Raw genomic sequence first — 22820 nt, forward strand, 5'->3', positions numbered from 1 at the left:
TTCACATCATGCACAAAATAAATCTATTAGCAATTGCAGGCAGCTGCCTACTTTTCACTCATTCATTTTTGGAGGGTTTTAAGACAAAAAATAATGATCTAAGTATTTTGTTTCTGCCATGAAATACTAAGACAACTTTGAGGAAAAGATACAGTATGCCATCATTCATGAAACTCGCGGCAAGATATTTGATCATGCTCCCAATATTGTATCTCCGCAGATCCATTATGCAAACATCCCATGGAAATACTTTACGCTTCATGGATTATACAGCCACATTAACCACTGGAATAAATGCATGAGGTCACAAAGATACGAGACGGTCGACAAATCAAAACTACAACAGAAAAGAGGGGGAAAATGGACATCCCTATATCTTGTTCCTACAGTTAGCTGCTTCCAGAGCTGCGAAACCATAAGCTGACAAATCTTTCTGGATGACAGTTGTGTTTTTAAGAAGGACTTACAAGTGAAGCTACTTTGGGGAAAGACATCTGATAGTTCTGATTATGAGCGACTACGTTAGGCGACTGCGTTAGGCTACATCAAAAGTGTGTACATTACTCTCAACTGTCTGTGATTTATGTCAAATGAAAATATTCATGAATATGTCTCTATAACTGCTGTGAGAAAACAAAAACCCCACCCCGTCCCCCCACAGGGGAAACATCAGTTCTAATCTGGCTGTATAACTCACACATTTAGGTAGCTCTGATTTCATACACACATGAAGATAAACAAGAAAACACTTCAAGGAGGAAGTGTCTTCAACATCCAGATAAATGCATCAGTTACGCAAGCGAGCGTCACTGCAAAAGATCCAATAACAACAGATAAAGCATCTGCTGTGGATTTGCTGCTAAATTAGCCCCATTTGGTTTAAAGGAGCAGTATCTAGTTTCACTTATGATCGTAACAAAGGCACAGTGTTATGACTCGCATGCATGAGATGAGAAACATTTAAAGTGTGAGATTATTAAAACATCATGGGATGAAACATGTGACATAAAGGTAAAACGTGTTCAATCTTCGATGATATATATGTTACAAACCACAACTAAACAGCCTTTTTACTGACCCCGAACAAACACATCTCGGGAAATCCAAACAAGAACTGCAGACCGCCTTTTCATGCATTTTCAATGACTACTGCTGATTCAGTTATAAGTCATGAAATATTAAATTTTAGTCTTTAAAGCTCAGGAGTCCTGACTCAGGACTGCTTTTTTTTAATTACATAATCAAGTCTGGGAGCTGAAGTATCTCTGTCAAACATCTTTTTTATTATCAGTCCACAACTGTAATGTAGAGAAGTGTCTGTCATGAAACACAGAGGCTTGTTTTCTGCACTGTGAAAAAGTGAGATTATATTGTACTTCTCTTTGAAGAGCAGTTGTGGTCACGATTAAAAAGAAAAACGGAGGCATTGTGGGGGCGACTGACCATTTTTCCCTCAGCATCTTGCCTCATGTGTTCTCATGTATTGGAGTCTTAGATGACTTTCAGTCTCCACTGGTGTTGAAACAGAAAGTTGTTTTTGTTTTTTTTTTGCAAGAAAACTGACGTCATGTTGCGTGACGTCACGAGCACATAAGTGGGCTTGTTAAGCAACTAATGATTTGTGTTTTTCAGTGTCAGGACTGCCCTGTGCAAACCGCCTGTTTACATCCTTCACGCACCTGCACGTGCGATTTTTTGCGCAACTGTTAACTTTATTTTTTTTTCCTCGATGATTTAGCTTTTTCTTTTTTTGTTTTGTTTTTATTGATAACGAACGGTGGGCTACGTTATTGTCGGACTTCATTGTTGCCACTCGTCCCGTCCCCTCAATTTTGCCGACACATCCCAGGCTCGATGTCTCTTCAGCTGTGTTTGATTAAAGCAGATGTCGCTTCATAAAAAGACACACATTTGTTGACCGTTCACGCATGTTTGTGTTGTCAGCGCGGTTACTTTGTCAACGAAATCTATTACCTCGGATAAGCTTGATTACATCACATCCTTTATGTTAAAAATGCCCTTGACATGAACTAAGCTGCGTGTGGTAGTGCACCTTGTTCACATCACTTCATGTGTTCAACCTAAAAACAACAACATTTTCCTCTCATGGACAATGAATGAACAATGAGAAGCTTCCTCCTTACTTGTAAATGCCCCTGGTACATATTGAGCATACAGTCAGCAGCGGATCTCTCCGTCAGTGGATCTTGTTCAGACTTCTTCCAGACTTGTTAGGCAGCCTGTGAGACTGGAAGTGTTGGCGGTGGTTTTGGGGACAGGAGGTCCGGAGGAGCAGCACATACGGGGGAGCTGTCCTCTCCTCAGGTGCTGAAGTTCACAGTTTCCGCTCATCCAGGATTTCTCTGTGCCGTGACACCGAGGCGCGCCGGGCGCAGGAGGAGTGCGACGTCGGACTTCACTTTTACCTCTCCTTACAGTGTGCGATGCTGGGTTGTGTTTTTGCTTTAAAGAAAGAAGTCTTGCAGTCCTATCCTAAGAAAAATCACCGTGACTTAAGTCTTCATCCTGACTACATCGTTTGTCTTCTCGTCAGTGTCTCTAAGCTCGCCTCTGTCGCCCTTTCTCTTCTCCTCCTCTCGGCTGTGCTCTAAATGTTTTGACGCTCTCCGGTGTTCAGTCCCTCTTATAGTGCGCTCCTCTTCCCTGTTTGCTAACTACTCCCCCTGACCCAGCCCTCTGGTGCCTCCTCCGGTGCTGACGTACTCCACAAGGAGACACACAGGAACATTTCAGTCACACTTGTAATGGGAGGAAAAAACTATACAAAAAACCCCCAAAACAAATAAAAGTGCCTGTATGTTTATGAAATTTATCCCATATTATTTTTGCAAGTATTTGATATATCACTCTGTAAAACAACATATACATCTATTGTGTCATTTGTTTTAGATATTTATTGGTATTGTTTATCTATTTAAGGTAGTTTAACATACACACATTTTGGCAACTTAAGTAACAAAGCTCTGATCCGCCCTCACACATTATTATGCAATAAGCCCACTGCGCAATTTCCTAATTAACTAAAAGCTAACGGTGCACAGCACATGATGTGTCTAAAAAAGTCTGATATATCTGCATGCCAAAAACAAATGAGTTGTTGTTCCCAGCTGTCCAATTAGAGGGAACAATATAATCAAAACTGTGCAAGTCCTAATTGTTCTGAAGAACTAGGACAAATGGGTGGTATTGAAGCATCAACATCAGTCACGTGTTAACAAAGACCCATTTTTGCAAATGCCATTACAAAAAATTAGAAAAATAAATGAAATTTTTTAAAATAATTTTCTTCTCAAAATTTTTTAATCTCCAGTCTTGTATGTTTTGCGTTTTGGCATAACCCATTTAAGGTACATTTCTAGATTAATATATTCTAGTCAGTGATACTTATAATAATCCTGGGCAGATTACACAGACAGACACCCTCTACATTTTCAGGGAATTATTTTTATTTGGTGTCCTTCTACTCAAACATGTCAAGGAATGAAATCAAAAATGTAGATGGACATGAATACCTGAGTACCATTAAGTGGTGTTCAATCAAATCTAAGAGCTAAAACAAGTAGCTTAGTGAAGTTTAAAAATGAAATAGCATTTTTAGATACAAAGAAGCTGTGCGATCCAGCAGTTTTGTCTAACATGGTGTCATCCCAACACTATAGTGAAGTCATGCCAGGAAATGTTAATGCTACAGACCTAATGCAGAGGTGAGGGGAAACAGCAGAGTTCTTTATCAAAGCACAGAAAGAGGGAACAATTCAGATCAACTGGTGGTGGGTTTCTGGTACAAAAATCTCTCCAGGCGTCTACAGGTCACCCACTGCGGTGCATATTATAGACAAGAACAGGATGTGGTGAAGGAAATACGCCAGCAGGGCAACAAGCAGCATTCATTGAGCAGGAGCTAGAGTTGGGAGAGAAGCAAGGTCAGAGAGCCAGCTGAGGAGAAAAATGGCAGATGAGAACAAGCTGATGAGGTAGATTTTAATAATTAGAAGCATAAAAGCCATCTTTAGAATTAAATTGAAGGGCCATTAGTATCTCTAAGTTAGTGGGGGAAGTCACAAACATGAGACATGAGACTTAGCTAGAGCTTTTTTTTACCAAGAGCACAAGGAAAATATGGATTGGGACAGACTCTAGTGAAAACCTTTGCAGGACTTAGAGAACTGAAACCAAAGACCAAGGCAATTAGATGTAGCAGACCCTTGGATAGCTGGTAGGGTAACTGAGTATTGGGTGACAGTTCACTTTTGGTTAAAAACAGAGAATACATCTTTGGTTTAAACTGTATATTGTGGTATAGGGTCAGCAGTCAGCAATTTGCAAGATGTAGAGAAAGTGATGTGGCTTAACTGTAATGAATTGTGCTTTATAAATAAATATTCTATTCTATTCTAGTGCAGCTGGTAACTTTCAAGGGACACTTAAAAAAGCCAATGTTTAGCGGGAGTGTGGGCCTTTTAGAGGTGCCTTATGTACCTGGTAGGCATTCAAGGATTCTAGCTCACCACTGGTCTTTAGCTTCTAGTGGCAATGGTAAGGCGTTGCATACTGTATGTCACGATTCCTTATGAAAAAGTGTAATTTGCATCAGGAAAGGCACTGGCCATTACTTATCCATGGTCCCGATCACATTGAAGGCCATGGCAAAGACAACACTGTCCCTTTGCAGTCTGTTTCACTGAGGGATGAGACGCTACAAAGTGTACCAAACTAATCAAAGATTAATGGCCTGAACGACACAGTAGCATCAACCACAGTGCCAAAGATTCTTACGCAGTAGGAGAAGTACTGTCAACATATGAGGGTATTATCATGCCAGGCAGCAGCACTATAATTTCACTGTCAGTGAGACAGGGAATGTTTGAGCCCGTACTGTCAGACATCAAAGCCTGTCGAAATGCAGGTAACAAGCAAAGGAATATGTGTAGTGGCCTAAAATATCTGCCACATTGTGGATTTCTGCCACTTCTCCCTGGAAAACAAGCAAATACAGCACAATAAGCAAATGCAACCAACATGCCTGCATAGAGGACCATGTCAATAATAGCTGCAGATAAACCAGTATATGATGTAGTCCACTATTTCAAGATTTTGCTTTTAATAGTAAGCAATTACAGTTACCAATAAAGCAGTGACACCTTGAAAGACCTTTAGTGTTTGTATGCCATTTGTATGTCACATGGAGTCCACCAAATCCTCAGAAAGATGTGCTACAGAGCAACACTGTCAACTTCTTCTGGTCTAAGCCCTGCTCATGGGATGAAGAACAGAACAACAGTCCCCATCATCAAAAGAATCCTGTACTATGCTGACTCTTCTTAAAACTTTTATTTTTTATTTTTTTATTAAACGAATGTTGTCATAATCCAGTGGTTTCAGATTAACATTATAGTTTAATTGGAGCCATGTTTGTGGTCACTCCTGCAGGAAATGTCTAATCTGGTTCTTTATATACTTAATACTCCACTGTGTTTACAAGCTAGTGAATTATATCATATTTAAAAATGTTTTATAGGTGATGTGACATGTTACAAAGTTCACTCTTCATTATGTTGATCCATAACTGAATCTATTCTTAAAAATAACCTCTGTGGTGGCAGTAATGAAGCAATTTGTGGTGATACATTCAGGGTGTATGGTATTACCTCCTCTAAATAAAGACAGTGCATGATTTCACAAGTTCACCATATGTTTTGCATGTGAACCCTTCTCTTACCTCGCAGCTGCTTTTTAATTGGAGTTGAGTAGCAGAGGATCACCATCTGGACAGCTACACTGTTCTCAGGTCAAATTTTACCACTAGTGTGTGAGTTAAAGCTGCACTGGGCAACTTCTACTGGCAGCTCCAGATGGCAAACCAGAGTGTAAGTGACAGTATGAACATCATTGCCCAGAAGTATTTTTTAACATGATGTAACTGCAAACAATGCTTCCTTATCTGAAGCAAAGGAAATAATATCAGTGAGTCTACTGTTCTACTTAACTCACGATCAAGAAATAGGTAGTGGAGGAAGCTTATGGGCTGTAGCGCTTGAGTCCAGGACAAAATTTCCCAGGGGGACTTATAAGGTGTAATGTATCGTAGCATAGCGTGTCATATCATGTTGTATTGTATTGTATCATATTTCATTATTTTGGATCTTTCACTTCATGAACAGCAAAAACTTTCAATTGTCTCCAAATCCCACCCTTTCAATGCAAATCAGCCTTATTCCAGTAAAGGTCTAATTCACAAACACCAGCACTAACAGCCCAGCCCAGCCCAGTTAGAAAGGAAACACTGCTGTATGTTGAGAGTTGGTGGTAACTGCGCCGCAGTATTTATAAGTGATGTCACTCAAAAACTTTCTGTGATCAGGAAAACAACTCTGTATGACTTAAAAAAATATAAATGTATATATATGTGTATATATGTAAATTAAGAAGGTACAAACCTTCAAATGCTATTATTACTATAACCATGGATTAAATCAGTCCGGGGCTGTCAACAGCTCTTCACTTGGAGCTGTTACGCATAACTTGAATGTGAGTGGGTTTTTCCCTTGACATTTTACTTGCTTGCTCCATTCAGGGAGGATGCTTTGTTTTAAGCATTGAAACTCACACATTTTTTTTAAGTTTGGCCTCACAAACTTGACAAAGTTTCTGCTCCCCTCCTAGCTTATCATCTATATGTGGACAAAATGGTCCACATATAGATGTCAGCATGAGAGTGCAGCTTTTTTGCAGAGTTAAGGTGCAGTTAACGTATATCCACATTTAGATGCAAAAAAGAGCAAACTGCATCTTTGCACCTAAATATCATAAATGCTGTATGTCTTGTGATTAAGAAGATGAGAAAGTAGCAAATGATCCTCATTTTATGGAGCTTTTTGTGGCCGCAAATAATTCTTACAGTGAATCAGGTCCTCACTAAGTAATATGTATTAAAAAATACCTGCAACAAAGCAGTCCTGTCCATCTACAATGTTTTGATGTCCGTCATGGCTCACCAGATGAAAACAAATCCAGCCCCAGGCATGAAAGAAATGATTATTACCCCCCCACCCCAACCCCCCATCCCCCTATTGTTTACCAGAAATGCACCCACATACATTTGCCCAGCTGTACATCAATAGATGTTCACTCTTTTATTTTCTGTCCTCCTGTTTTATCAATTAATAATAATTACACATTCATGCTCACATGTCTATTTTAAGCTGTTTACATCTGACTATGATTCCTTGTGTTGACAGACTCAGAGAGGATCAAATTCATGTTAAGACGAGAGGAATTAATTTTCCACACAATCAACAGACAGCCTTCTCTCTGACAGACAAATTATTTGAGTAAAATTGAAAAGTATTATCAGTCCCTGAAATGTACCAGCTGAAAGAAAGAGCCGCTGAATTGTATCAATGCTGGGAAGGAAATTCATCGAAAGAAATAATAATAGTCATAGTCATTGGCTTATGTTGAATGTGTATATATTGCCACACATGGGCTCTGTGATGCTTACAAAAAAAGAAAGGATAATAAATTTAACTTGTAGGAAAATGCCAAACACCTCACATTATTATCCAGACTAAAAGCCATGTTTAATGAACAAACATGAATGCACATGAACCCTGTCATGGTGTTTCAGATGTAAATAAATGAATGCACTGCATGGGAAATGCACTGAGTCATCAAAACAAATGGCAGTTTTCACACATAGAAGAAATCTTTTGTTATTTTCAGTCATCAGTGGAGAGTGCCTGTCTGAAAATGTGTGTGACATTTCAAATAATTGTACAGGGAAGAATGGGTCTGGCTTTGTGACCTAAAATGATCATGTGATGAAGTCTCCTTTATTACAAATATAACTTATTTTGAAAAGTAATCAAATTTGTCATATGTACACAACAATGCCACCTCCAAACCTTGTCATCAAAATGAAATCAATTATTGCTTTGTTAACTCAAGTAATGCCCAATCGCCAATATAAAAGTCTAATATCATAAAACCACTATTTGCACGACATTTGATTTATTTTAAAAAAAAACTTGGACTTGCAATGTTAGTCAGTCCATCACTTTGGTGCACAGAGGATCCATCAATAACTGAGAGGGATTCTTATGACATTTTGGGCAGACAGTAAAGGTCCCCGGGGAATAAAGCACACTATGGGTCTCCTGAACAAAAACACCTATTGTCTTGACACATTGTACAGATATTAATTGTATCCAGGGAACTAATGATTTGAGCTATTCCTGAATTATTCTCTGTATTAATAGAATGAAAAATGTTTCACTTTGTAAGTACAAGTTTCTCCATTGATTTTTTGGAGAGTTAAAAGGAATGCCAGACATGCATGTCCCAGAAAGCATGTACTGTAAATCTGTCAATGACCTTGTATTTCTTAAAGGGGGGGATAAAAACGTACTTCATTTTTTTCTCATTGTAAAAAAGCACATCAATAAAATGTCTCTCTTAATTTTCTCTTTGCTGTAGTAATGTATCAGTTCAGATTAAAGCTTTTTTACACATCTTTCAAATGACTATGTATTCCAATCAGAAATACAATATGTATGAATTGTTTTTTCATAACGGCATTCAAGCTTTTTATTTTTATCTTGAGAGTCTCACACTTCAAGATGCGAGCATAGTGCCAATTCAGATAAGTGTTCATGATTATCAGAAAAAAGGACACAATTTTATTCCTGAACAGCAGTGGAATTTTAGTGCAAAAAAAAACAACACTTCCAGGAGTTCATTTCTGTTGCTTTACCGGCCAATCATGACACATGAATTCACATCACTATACAACTCAGTCTGTCATTATCTTTCATCAGCCTAATGTACATTTTTGAAATAGCTACTCTGAGCCAATCTTTAAATAGCAGTTAATTTGAATGAGGATGAGAATATAGACGCACATACTGTCTGCTGAGCCCATTCTAGCAGACAGAATACCTAAAGTAATTCACTTGAAAAATGGGCTGGTTAAAAATTTAAATCTCTATTTTATCTCATGTATCATCTTTTGGCTGACGGCTGTATCATGAAACTTCAGAGCTGCTTTCATTCAGATCGGGGAAAGACTAAAGAGACTCCTGCAAGAAAAGAAAGCAGCCATTCAACTTAGACATAAAAGCAAAACACATAGGGACTTTTTTTCCCTCTTTTATAATTGAAGTTATGTTCAGTAATTAATGCAAAAACACACAGTAGAGCTTTATCTTAGAGTTAATGCTAATTTTACCTTGGAAAGTAGCTTCTCAAATAAAGTCCATTACACATCTCTTTCTAGAGGAGCCTACTGCTTGACGCTGTCATTTTTCCGCAAGTTATTTTCAGAGTGACAGTTATTTCACAACCCACAGTGAAAGGTCACAGATTGTCTGTCAACACAATTCTGTGGCTTTGTTTATGTTCAAATGGAAATTGCTGTCTTACAGCATGTCCTGGCCATTTTTCAGTGATGTCATTTTCATGCTTTGTTTGCTTGGGAGCAGTCTGACCTTCAGTCTGTGTCAGGCAGCAATCTGAAAGTGTGTTTATTTTTCACAAACCAACCTATTAGAGCAGGTGAGTGTTGTTTGTTTGTCCTGGACTCACTGTGTGAGAGCACAGAGCCGATTTTTAGAGTCCTAAAAAGTACACGCTCCATCCGCTTATCTCAGCCAAAATGTGATTTATTTTGATTTAGCACACAGTGTAAGTACCAGGCGAACATCTAATCTGCTGTTTGGAGGACAAGTCATTAGCAGTGAGCCAACAAAACACAGACTAAAGAGGAGGATGACAAAAAGTTAATAGAGCAAACAAATGATGTCAAATGATCCAGAGTGGCAGACACTCTGTACCAGTTTACACTCCGACAAACATCTTCCCTTTGGAGATTCTGCTTTGCCCTGGGTTAAGTAACACACCAGCTCTATTGCAAAGTGTGTTGATTCATAACTGTTTTAAGGCGTATATACATTTTTGAAAACTCATCACAATTGTACACTCACTACAAAATGTGGTTTCCATCCAGCAATGAGTAAGTGGTTCTTTTTTTTGTTTAGTACAAAACTTGCACAGATTTAGGTCGTTATTGCGTAAGTGGGTAAAAAAATACAGTCACAACTTTGAAAATAGGTCACAAATCTCTTCAAGAACAGAGTGTTTTTCATCTAGATTGTCAGAGGAGCCGTTGAGGATTCTGAGAAAACCTTGAAACAGCCAATAATTTTTTTTTTAACTGTTGCTTATTTCTATGACCAGAACACAGTTTCTATACACCAAAGGCACTAACATGGGCTAGCCCTCAACATGTTTTGTGGTCTAGCCAATGTTAAATAAAACAAATGTTTTTTCTCATGAACAGATGCCAATAATAACCTTGAATGCACAACGGTGACTATTACGATGAAGCCGTAACTCGTCCTACGCAGTTTCCATGTGGCTGGTAATTGTTGTCTTTGTTGCTTTGAATTAGGCATGAAGCATGAAATTGATAAGTGTTAGGGTACAGTCATAGGGATAGAATTAGAGACAGAGTCGCAAAGGTCGTGCCTGAAGCATGTTAGAGGAAGCTGCACTGCTGAAATTGTCAACGTTCTCTACACACTATTTGCTCACAGCTAATGCTCCGAACAATGACATGCAATGACAGATTAGCTTCGAATTTGTTCAAAAGGGTGTTACAGGATCAAGTCTATTAAATGTCCAGTTTAGCTGATCCAATCTTTGTCATTGTCACTTGGTGCTTCTCTGGGGAAATGCCCAGACAAGTTCATGAGTGCAGTGCATATGTGAGAGGGTTGATAGGTTGACATATTCTTTGTGGTCTTTAAGACAGTCAGAACCTTTAAGTGGTGTTCTGTTTCTTCATTAGTATCTGCAGTGAACTGACCCCGCTTTAAAGTGTGATGAAACAAATGGTCTTGATTAACCATTATGTATTAAAGGATTAAACAGCATGTTATAATAGCCTGATTCAAGTCTCTAGCCTGGCACCACAAGACTAAAATCAAGTAAGGGTAATGTTGCAGAACAACTGGTTAGTGTGGAAAAATAGGCCCCATTAAAACAGGAATATGTAATTACAGAGAAACCAATTTGGAGGAAAGACACATTTTCCGGCTGTCTAACTGGAACTAGCTTTTTTTTAGGGTTGAGTTTTGTGTTTTGTGGGTTAGTTTGTTGGACGCAACACACATGCTTCTGTATATTTTCCTATGCTTAATACATAAATTATGTGACTACATCAGCATTCTTAATGTGCAGCATTAACAATTTATTTTGAAGTGTTTGCAGAAGCATTGTAGTGACTTCACAGTAAAGCCTACTGCTGCTTGTTACATCAGCCTTGGCCTGCCTGCACTAGTTACTCGCAAACATCAGTCCCATAATTCCTGCCAGATAATGCCCTCATCTCCAACCCACTCACCCTGCTCTCCCCTCTAATGTCAAGCTATCACAACGCCTGAATCTTTAATGCCCACATGACATGTCCACAAAGGAAGTAGCCCCTTTAAATATGTAGACCATCCAGTTGTTCTGCTGGCTTCATTACCACGGTTATCTGTGCACTGCACGGGATTCATAATTCATGTTTCTCAAATATTCCCTCAGATGAAAAGAGGCGTACACAGAAATCCCATTCATCTCCAATGCAAACACATACTCGTACAACAGCTCAACTGCTCCATTTACCAAACTGGGAATATTCATGTGCAAAAGTATTTATGTTTATCGGTTAATACAGGATTTTTTGATGAATAAAAAAAGTAGATCAAGGGGTCTGCAGTGCTTTGATATCACTACCCCCTGATTGTTTAGAATGCAAATACAGCTGCCTGCTTCTGCCGTGTGTAGTTGTTCGGTGGTCAACAAAAGCAGGTTGCATTCAGGAGCCAGCTGAGATCCAAGCACCTTCAAACAAGGTTGACCCTCAGCACCTTTCCTTTTATCTGTGCACTTTACTATTTATGACAACATGGTCAATTACTGCAGCAATATGTATTTTTTGTATTTTATTTAGGATACTTTTACCTAACGGCAAAGGTGAGCCACTCGGCATGGAAGAAAACACAACCAGAAAACTGTGGAGTACATATTTGTGACAGCAAAGCATTATTTAAATGACCTTGAACAGGACCAGGATATGATGGATATACTGTATCAGTGGTGGAGTGATGACATTTCTAGGAATGGATGAAAGGACACATTTGTTTTCACTTCAACACCAAGTAATTCAAACTCATAATGAACAATGTAGATGCTTCAGGGAGAGCAATATGTTGTGAATATTGAAATGAATGCATCATTGGAGCCATTTCTGAAGAGATGTTCTCTTTGATCTATGTGATTTGCTAGACATTTACGTCTTTCTGAATCTCTTGCCTAATCAAACACATATTAGCTAGCTCAACAAAGAGTGAATGCACAATGAACTCTACTATTAATGCAGAATTATAGCCACATTATAGCTAATATTTAAATAGTAAGCATTAATAGTTTAGATATCAATCCACATTTATTAGGAAATGTTCAAAACCTCCAGCCCTTGGTCTGGTCTCTTTCATATAAAACAAAGTGCACTGAGGCAGTCAAAACACTAGACTTTGAATAAAGGGCTTTAGATTGTTGGAATTATTTGCAGCCAATTGGTGTATTTAAGTTCAAAGTAAAAAAAAAAATAACAGTATAATCCTGTGTGCATCACCTTCAATAACTGAATGAAACATCCAACCAGTGTATAAATCTGTCTAATATGTATTTGTCCTGTTGGGACTGTTCCAGCCACGCTGCATGTTAAATACTACACTACAAAGGGGGCACATATTTACTTGAAATGTCAATTTGTTTTTACCAATTTGATCAGATTGGCTTTCATGTTAAATGCTCCCTGTATGAGTAGTTTGTTGTCACTGTATCTGCTCCCTCTCTCCAGTCTCATCTGCTCATACAGTGCAATGAATGGAAACCTGACACCCTCAGAACAAAGGGATGGAGATAAAATGAGACGAGATATGAGACAGACACTGGGATCTAGAGTGTGTAGCCTGAGATCGGTTAATTGTCTCAGTAGGATGATAACTGCACGAGTTTCCCACTGATACTAATTAGACACCCTGCTAGCACTGAGACTCCCACATACATACGCCCTTCTGTGGGTGTGGAGCTCCTTTAGTGAATACACTGTGAGCCGTGGATAAGATCTGGGAGAGTTTGAATGATAAATCCATAACGGTCTGAAACATTAAGGCAGTCTCAGTGACATCATTACCCATTGGTTGAGTACAACGATGGCAGGCGCCATATTGGAAAATACTTTAGAACCTTGCTGCAAACATGTTCATTTCTACTGTAAAAAGGTACCCTATTAATGGGGATTTCCCTTCCACATTGGCTTATTTATTTGTTCAAGTGACAAAAATTTTCATATGCAACCTGCGTGACTAAAAGGGATTTTTTTTGTTTCCCAAAGGATCAGATATTGCTTTTTTTTCTCCTCTTGCATAAATCCCATCAGGGTTGGATTCATGCCCAGCGTGTTTTGACCGAGATGTTGTGATCATCCCCCAGTGACGACAGCCAATAACACTTCTGTGACCTCCTAACACACAACAGCACAGCGGGATAATTAGCTGGATAGACTTACAGTGATAAACACACAAACAAGTATTTTATTTTCTGTCTGTAAACTCATAATATCAACACTCACACTCCCCTTATTGTCCAAAGGTTAAAACTTTAAAGTTGGTAGCTCGTTCCCAACTTTAGCTGTCTCTATCTTTTAGTGTAGTTTTCCATATAGTATTTTGCAAATAAATGCACTGTTTGTGTTTGTGGCTTATGTATTGGTCCTATTTAAGTACAACTATAACAAGTGAAAGTTTTACAGATGATTCTGTGTAGATGGCATGAATCATGATTTTTGTATAAATATATATTTTATTTCGGATGTTAATAATTACACACTTACACTGAATAATGTGTAATATTGTCAACCTAAAAAAACAAAAACATTTTCTCTGCTTTATACTAAAATTATTCCCAGTTATACGCAGGAAAATTGGTCAGTCATATTTTGAGAATTTAAAAAAATTACTTCCAAAGAAATTTTTCGTACTCTTAAAAGTTACCTGCAATAACCCTTTGAGAAAATAAATTAAACCCGAAGCAAATATCTCAGAGGCAACACCACAAGTCTGTGAATGCAAAAGAGAGCTCTATAAGCAATAAATAATCAATACAAAAATGTATTTGTGAATACAAAGCGCACGGGCCTGAACACATTTTTTTATATAAAGCACATTGCATTACAATTTTTATTGTCCAATTTTGGTAGTGAATCTAAACTATCACTGTCAGAGAATCACCATGACAAGTCTATGGCATGGTACCGCAATCTTCTTTTTGTCTATATGTAAGTAAATAATGCACTAAATTGATTCTTGGTTTAATATACCTTCATCACCTACCTTTTTAATTCAATTCTTTTTTCAAACTTGCAATGCAGAGAAATTCCAAACATTGTCTTAAATGTTGTCAAGTGTGAGGCATGGTCAGTAAATATAGGGTGGTATGGAAGCTTGACAACCCAGCTCCAACCATCTCATATACCTCATGTCTACTCAGGGTATGCCTCATTAACTTCTTCATTCCTCAAACACACACACATACACGCTCTCTCATGCACACACATTAAACACCAGAAATAGGGTCACATCTCCCCTCCCTACCTCAGTCGTTGGATTATTAAAGCCTGTGCTCCTCAATCATTTGGAACGACTTTAAAAGATGGATTCCTGTGGAGCGATGAATTGTGTGATGAGCTGGTAAAAGAACAGACAAAGTTTAATTAATAGTCTTATTCTCTCCGTTTCATGTTTCCCTCTGTTATTATTATTATAAACTCTCAAACTTTAAAAATCCTCAATAGTGCAATGAGTTTGAAAGATACTGTGAAAAGATGCTCATACAACATGTTGTCTTTGTTAATTAACCAAATCATGAATGTAAATTATTTTCCCCTGCTCTGCTTACACCAGAAGCTTAGATGCTTACTTGCTCAATATTTTATGTAAAGTTAAGTACTTGAAAGATACTAGGTTCTGACAACCATTCCACTACCACGCACTGCAGGGAATCTTCAATAAGCCATTTCTGCTTGAAACATCTCATCCTGTCTTATTGGTCAATCATGATTTTTTTTTAATTTCCTGCTGTCACCTGTCAATCAAAGAGAATGGGCAGTCCTGTGAAATGTCTACTGCTGTTCAGTTTCTTTAGATATTGCTGTTAATACTCATGCTTCAATGTCAGCCTGAACCTTCAAAATAAAATTCATCATCAGAGACACTATAATCCAGGCTCAGTTCAGACCTCAGTGAACTGTTCCCCTCAGAGTAAAGAGCACAGCCTAATAGACAAAAACCCTATTGCACTCATTTGTCAATATCAGACTGATAGAACAAGTATTTAAAGGCTGAGGTAATGATGTGGAGACATAGTCTGGGGTTCCCTGTCAGGACAGCTTTATTTCACTCAAAGAACAACAATGTCTTGGGTCTCTAGTTCAGCTCAGTTTCTAAAGCAGGCGCCCCATGCACAGAGGCTTCAGTGTTCGTTGCATCGTTCAACACCCTGCCTCGACCCTTTAATCCATGTTTGTGCAACGCTCCTCCCATAATTTTAAGTTTTTCTTCAGCTGTCCTTTTAATGAAGCCAAAAAAGAATAAAACTGATCATTTAACCACTACTGTATTTCTATAGATGTGTTAACCTGAGTCTTCCCTACTGTAGAAACACACCCATATCTCTACATTTCATCAAGTCTTTAAATGGTTTCCAAACTCGCTCATAGACATCCAACTTATTTTTCAGGTATTCTCTCCATTGTCATGCATTGGGACATATTCTTAATCCAAGCACCTATTGGTGCCCCAGTTTTCTTCCAGTTTAGAGCTACTGTATCAATCGTTTTGCCTGCAGTATAGCAAAGTCAATATACTTACACTTTTTGGTTTTTAACTTTAGATTTTTCAATGTTCCTTGAAGCTTGTTACATTTATTAAAACACATGTCAGGTATATTATTGTTATAGAAGAAGATTTACTTTATTAATTCCTGCTGGTAAATGTCTTTTATTGAAACATTCAAGACAAACACAGACGAGAAATACACACACATGCACAAACAGGACTCTTTGGAGCTACATTTATGGAGAGATGTCAGAGTGAGGGGGCTGCACATGAACATATCCTCTATTTCCCCTGAAGACAGTGTTGATCTCTAGCCATGAGAGTTTTAATCAATTCTGCTTCATCCTCAACTTTTTTTTTTTGCAAGATAGTTTTCAAAGCCATGGATGATGACCTAAAAGTTGATTTCAATTGTTTGCAAACTATACCTCTGAAGTTTCTGCTCTTAACCTCATAAGTAAGTAAGCTGAAATAATATATATATTATTGTCTGACCTAATGTCATAAAGCAGAGAATGTTTGATTGACAAGTGTCTATATCTTAAACATGACAACCACACAGAATTCTTAGGAGCAAATTAACCCTCTCTTAAGCCGTTTTCACATATGCACTCCGGATAATATCTAGATAATTACAAGAGGACCACTCTGGAGATTCTCCTGAACTAGCTGTCCACATATGCTCCTCATAGCGGGGGGATTTCCTGAGGTAAGACGTGACATAAATAAACAACGTGGAAGTAGCGGCCGAAGCAACAGAGTCCGCTACACAACATCGTAATGAGAATATTTGCCTTTATATCAATGCTCTGTGTAATCCAATGGAATGACAACATCCACAAAAGAGCAAAAGAACAGAAAACCTAATGCAGCCGTTTAATTACGTGCACCGAGATCGCAGTAATCGTGTGCAGACACTTCGGGCAGTCACTGTATATAAAAGTCATTCTCTTTCTATTGGCTCAAGTTGAAATCTCCAGTCTATATGCTGCCGCGTTCAGACATCAGCTCACTCTGACTTTCTGTGGAAAAAATACTAGGGGTCTGGCCAGAGAGACTCCGGGTTAAGTCCGCGCGAAAAATGCGGCTGTTTGCGTTCACACAGGCTAAAGTCCCTCCGGGTAGCCAAATTTCCGGAGTTTTTCAGGAGATTTCCATATGTGTGAAAAGGGTTATATTCAGTCAGTAATGACTATGCAGTGTAGAACTCTTGGCATTGCTGCTCCTCTCCAGTGTTTCTTCCAACACTTCCTGAGAGAATGACTGACAAGGTGAACATAATCATTGCCAAGGTCTGCTGATTCTGCCAGGCTACATCTGATAAATGAAATGAGATGGAGAATTGATGGGGCGCAGGCCCAGCAATGCAGCACAGAATGCCTTTCTGTTAGTCTCCCTATATCTCTGCCTGCCTTTCTGTCTGTCTGTCTCGTTCTCTCTGAACCTGGGCTTGTCACTATCCTGACAGGTGAGCAGAAGGAAAAGCAGAAGGCATAAGGTAAAGATATTCTTTGTCAATGCTTTTAGAAAACATATGAGACGCTAGACTGGTGGGAAGGGACAGATTTCGTTTCCTCTCTCCCTCTGTTTTTTTGTTGTTTTGTACTGTTTCAAACACAAATGTGACAGCTCCTATTGTTATCTAGTATCCCCTTAAACTCTGGACATTTTCTTTCTCATGTATGATTGTGTTACTACTGTATGGTGTTCGATGTGCTGTTTGTCCCTTCTCCCATTCTTTTGTCTCCACCCCAGGTGAAGCTACTGATTGAACAAAGAGGCACACCACGCCTCCGAGTTTTAAAGCTCAACGCTTTAGGAGGATAGGCTTTTTGAGTTGGGACTGCTTTGCCTCTCAGCCAGGGACTGTGTTGTTGTACTGTTGTGTTTAATTAAATTAGCATAGCATTTTAGCTTGTGTTTTCCGTTTAATGATTTAGTTTGTCTGTCAATAAAACCCTTCGTATTGACTTTGGTAAGGTGTACAATGATTTGTTGTTAGCCCCATAGGGCTGCGTTATGGTGGGGTGTAACAATTACCATTGATAAACTACCTATTTGCTGACTGAACTTAAATTTAAACAATTCATTCCTCAATTCAATTTCAGTTAGAAAACAAAGAGAACAAATTGCATTGAGCTGCTCCTTGGTAAAAACAGCACAGCCATATTTAAATGATTCATTGGACATTGTTTTGTCAGCTCACCAGAGACTCAGCATTGCAGGTGATAATTTATAAGCCACCTAGGTAGAGAACAGCATCCATTTCCACTACTGCACAATCAGAAAATGAGATTGCTTCCCTCAGTAAACACACATGGATTACATGCCGATTAGACATGTCTCCGCTTGTCAAAAAAACAACTCTGTTATCCATGACCAATTACAATTGACCTGACGTCATGCAACTCTGGTGTAAGAGATTGCCCTTTGCTTTATACAATGATGTGAGGCTGTAGGGGTTTGTATGGAGGTTTCACATGAAATTGTAGTTCGTCTTTTGGTTGTGAGTCTACAAAGCAACAATTCTACTTGCTCTGCACCAAACCAACTGCTTTATTAAAAACAGACAGGCATCAGTATGGATAATCAAATGTTTGATTAGGCTATTGCATTTTCTGTTTTCTATATGTATTTATTCTCTTTGTGGTGAAACATATTTGGAGGCATGAGTTTATTGAGTAAAATTACTGCCGAAGAAAATTCTGTGAAAAGTACAGAAGAAGTAGAACAGAAAAGCTGCTGCAAAATGTTAGAAATACTTATTATGAATGTTCTGTCCATCTGGGAGGCATTTGTATGACTTGTCTGTAGGCCTGTGGAGGGGAAGGCATGAAAATGAAGGAATCATTACTGTCTCCAAATAGCTAATTTATGTAGCTGGTTACAATGAATCAAGCTTTCTTTGTTCTCAAATTATTCTGCCAGCACAGCAGCACATACTGGAATAACCATCACAAAGCATTCAGTATTTTCGCTTAGTCAAGTTGTTTTTTTTGTCACCTGGGTCATGAATCGATAGTAATGGTCAACACTCAACTCAAGGGTAATTTAATACGTGGACAAGACTTTTTTCTACAATGAAAGCTATTGTTTTCAACACAATGGCTCCCAATGGGTGTTTTTTTTTTTTTTTTTTTTTTTTTTTTTACAGCTAAGCACCTGAATAAGTGATGTGCGTGTGTTCACTAATTTTTTGCAATAATTTGAATTAAAAACACAGGTGTGATTAGCATCTTCTACTATAGACTTTACATACATGTCTCTAGTGTTGTGCCTAGACATGCTTAAAAAGTGAATTCATTGAAAGACCTCTATGTATTAGTTCTCAATTAGTGAATGTGGAACTGAACAAATGTTTTTGCAACTCATGAATGAGAACGTGACTGTAGCTCACTCTGGAGACGGAGAACAACAGCCAGAGAGGTACAGAGAGTTTCCAAGAACTGTGTGCCAAAGTCTGATTCACAGAATCCGACATGCATCCGCCATTGCTACAGCTGCAGAAACCGTCCCAGGCATGAAATGGAAAGTAAAGCAACAATTCCTGTATGCTTTGGGATGTAAATGCCTGACATGTTTTCTCTATGATTAGACTTCTTGCATGTTCACACAATGCTTTTATAGTGTGAAATAAAAGCATGAAAACTGTAAAAGGTTTTCACACAATACTTTAATCTGTCTGTGGACAGTTATTTAGTGAAGGACGTCACTGTGTTCAGGTTCTCAGGCAGGACGTTCCATTCATTCGGGATATAAAAACTGAAAGCAGCCTCTTCTGCTTTGGAATGTGTACATGGGAAGGTTGGAAGACTTCTGCTTGTAGGAAAAGCTGACAAGCATATCCCTTATATTTTGGTGGACATAGACATTCAGTGCTTTGTACACAAGTATCAGAAATTAAAATAATTTACTTTGAACCGGGAGCCAATAGAGAGATTTAAGGACTGGGGTGATGTGTTCACATTTTTTAATCTACTTGTTATTTAAGCATACATTCATTTTTCAACATCTGAAAGTGACAGAAAGCCCCTGAATTATTTGATATGTTTAGTTGGTAAAAGGCTGATTTTGGGACCTGATTCATGTGACTTTTAAATTTTAGATTGTTGTCTATCAGAACATCCTTTTTCTTTTTCTTTGCACTTGCTATTTATAAACAAAGAGCTGAGATAGGCTGCAATTTGTGTCTCTGACTTCTGGTAACAATGAGTACTTCTGTTTTGTCTTCAAGTTGTAGAAAGTTTTCTGACAGTTGTTGGTTGATATCATGAGGACACAGAGGGAGGGAATGTATGGGATCCAAGTCATCTGGAGATAATGATGTGTATAATTTTCAATCATCTACGTAGGTAGTTCATTTTGTGCTTCTGAATAATATGAGGGAGCAAATTAATAGTAGTGGATAGAAGTTATTATTATTATTATCATTATTATTAATAGAAGTGGTCCAATAATTGACCCTTGGAGAACACCACACATTACAATGACCTTGTTCGAGGTATAGTCTTCGATGGTCACAAGCCTTCTGTGTTGAGAATAAGGAGTATTTACCTGAGAATTGTAAGTTGGAGACAGGTCTTTGGTTGGCAATGACTGTTGCATTGAGGTAGGCTTCTTCAGAAGTGCTTTAATGACAGCAGTTTTAATGGAAGTGATCACTGCAAAAACAATATTTTCTAGCTTTTTAAGGTCTAGTAAAAAGTGGGTCATGGTGCCATTAACAATATTCCTGGAGAACTGGAGGGTGGGTTCCCTGTGTTCTTTGGGGCACTGATTTTTTTCTAATATGAATAAGTTTGTCAGAAAACCTCTCACAATCAGTGGACGGCATCTTGGAAGGAATTTTAGGATGGGGTAATAATAAGTATTTCAACAATAGGTAGGAGGTTGTTATTGATATTTTATCCAATGATTTTAGAAAAATGTGACTTTCTGGCCAGTTTGATTTCTTTGTTGTATGCATTAAATTTATTCTTGTAGATTTCATTGTGAACCTAAAGCTTTGATTGTCTTCATCATCGATCAGCCTGACGACATTCTCGCTTAAACTGCCGCACAACCCCAACAACCTTTGACTGTGTAAAAACATAGTTGTAAAACATCCAGGTTCTAAAAGTGTAACGTAAAAATCTGGCCAAGATAAAATAAGATAAAATGCTTAAAAAAATCACAGATGTTTAATCATTGAAACCACAACTTGGATAAACTGTGTCCTGTGTCTAGGGATTATAAACATCAGTTCCTCTCACAGTACGGAGATTAAGCCTCAAACAGATGAGACACAAATTTCCTCCTTTCCTTTAAAAAACTGAGACATTTTCTGACAAATTTCTTCCATTCAGTCCATTGTTAAAGTATTTTACTGTCATTTCATTAATGGATTCAGTCTCTGCCAATATGGAGAAATGTGAGCGAGCAGTTGAGAAAAGCACAGAGGGACCTGTGCCTTTACAAGGAGCTACCTCTGTGTTATATAACACTGGCAAGTCTGCTGTATTGCCTCCAAGGGAGTTCACAGTTCTGCTCTTTTCATTTTGAACAAGTCTCCTGTGTGAGCAACAACAAACATCCACATACACAGCCACTCTCTGCAGATAAAATTGGTTTATATGGGAGCAGTCGGGTCTTCTGTCTGTCTGGATTAATTTATGTGACCTGTAAAGGTTTTACTGCGAGCACCAAGCAGCTCATGTTTGCCAACATGTACACATTTCTTTTAATAATGATGAAATTCCAAAAATAATATCACAAAAAAACAAAGAGGCACTGTGATCTTTGGTTTTCCTGACTGGCATTGATCATAGACATCATGAATAATTGATGCTATGCATCATAGCTGGGTCCATGTAGCTTTTCTGGTGCCATAAGTGGCCATATTTGAACGAGTGGTAGCGAAGGGTGGGAGACTGACAGAGGTTATTTTGTATTTGTTTGCTCAACAGAGTTGTACATTTTAAGAGTTAAAGGAAGAATGTGCAACTTTTTGATGTAGACCAGTAGATTTCGCCCTTGAGCACCAGCATGAAACCAAAACAAACTGCTGTTTGGGGACACCTCTGCTATTCTGATGCCTCCACTCTCCTCAGGATATACCGGTACTTGATTTCTGCTATACTTATGTGTAAAATTTCGCACATTCTGCCTGACTGGCAGGCTGGGACTGCAACAAACAAACAAAAACATTGTGATTAAAAGCCCTGAAAACAACTCCAAAATCTTAAATCAAAGTGTTCACCTCCTGGAAATGAAAGTGTCATTTTACCTTTGGTGGGTTTTCACTTTAAAGGTCTGATACTGTTCTTAATTTGCAATAGCATCCTTTACGGCACATCATCCAAATCCTCAATAAACTTTAACAAATCCAGAACTCTGCTGCACGCCTTCTCACCCATACCTGTTCCTGTAACCCCATCACACCCACCGTCCCTTCCCTCTTGAACTCACTCCATAGTGTTACAACCAGGCTATTAGGCTGCAACAAAAATAGGAGATGAAGACGAGGTACCAAAATAACACCAAATTTATTTACAATATGATCAAATTATTGTAGCTCAAAACAGCTGCGCCGCGATGATTACACGGGGTGTGAGAACAAGATGAGAGAGAGAGCATCTGTCCTGAGAAGAGGATTATATGTACAATATAAGAACTACACTGGACCAAGGTGTAGCCCCTGATTACGACCCTGCTTTGACAGGAAACTGCTACAGAAAACAAACAAGAGCACAGGAGCACTTATAGGGTCGTCACACTACACAGATGTTGCTATGTTTGTTTGTTGGTTCCTAATGTTGTTTTTGTCTTTCAATTTTGAACTTTTGTACAGTGTCCTTGATTACTTGAAAAGCGCAT

At 38.4% G+C, this 22820-nt stretch overlaps 1 protein-coding gene across 5 annotated transcripts in view; it reads right to left on the reverse strand.

Annotated features, from left to right (window-relative positions):
• The window catches only part of pex5la (peroxisomal biogenesis factor 5-like a), a 93265-nt gene extending 90642 nt beyond the window's left edge, over window positions 1-2623 (reverse strand). For all 5 annotated transcript variants that reach the window (XM_065955860.1, XM_065955862.1, XM_065955859.1 and 2 more), the window contains exon 1: window positions 2145-2623. In XM_065955860.1, the coding sequence (XP_065811932.1) occupies window positions 2145-2174 (30 nt within the window). In that variant the 5' untranslated portion in view covers window positions 2175-2623. The remainder of the gene's footprint in view (window positions 1-2144) is intronic.
• Window positions 2624-22820: the final 20197 nt, after the last annotated feature.

This window comes from Labrus bergylta, chromosome 6 (assembly GCF_963930695.1).
Source record: "Labrus bergylta chromosome 6, fLabBer1.1, whole genome shotgun sequence".
In the NCBI taxonomy this organism is placed as follows: domain Eukaryota; kingdom Metazoa; phylum Chordata; class Actinopteri; order Labriformes; family Labridae; genus Labrus; species Labrus bergylta.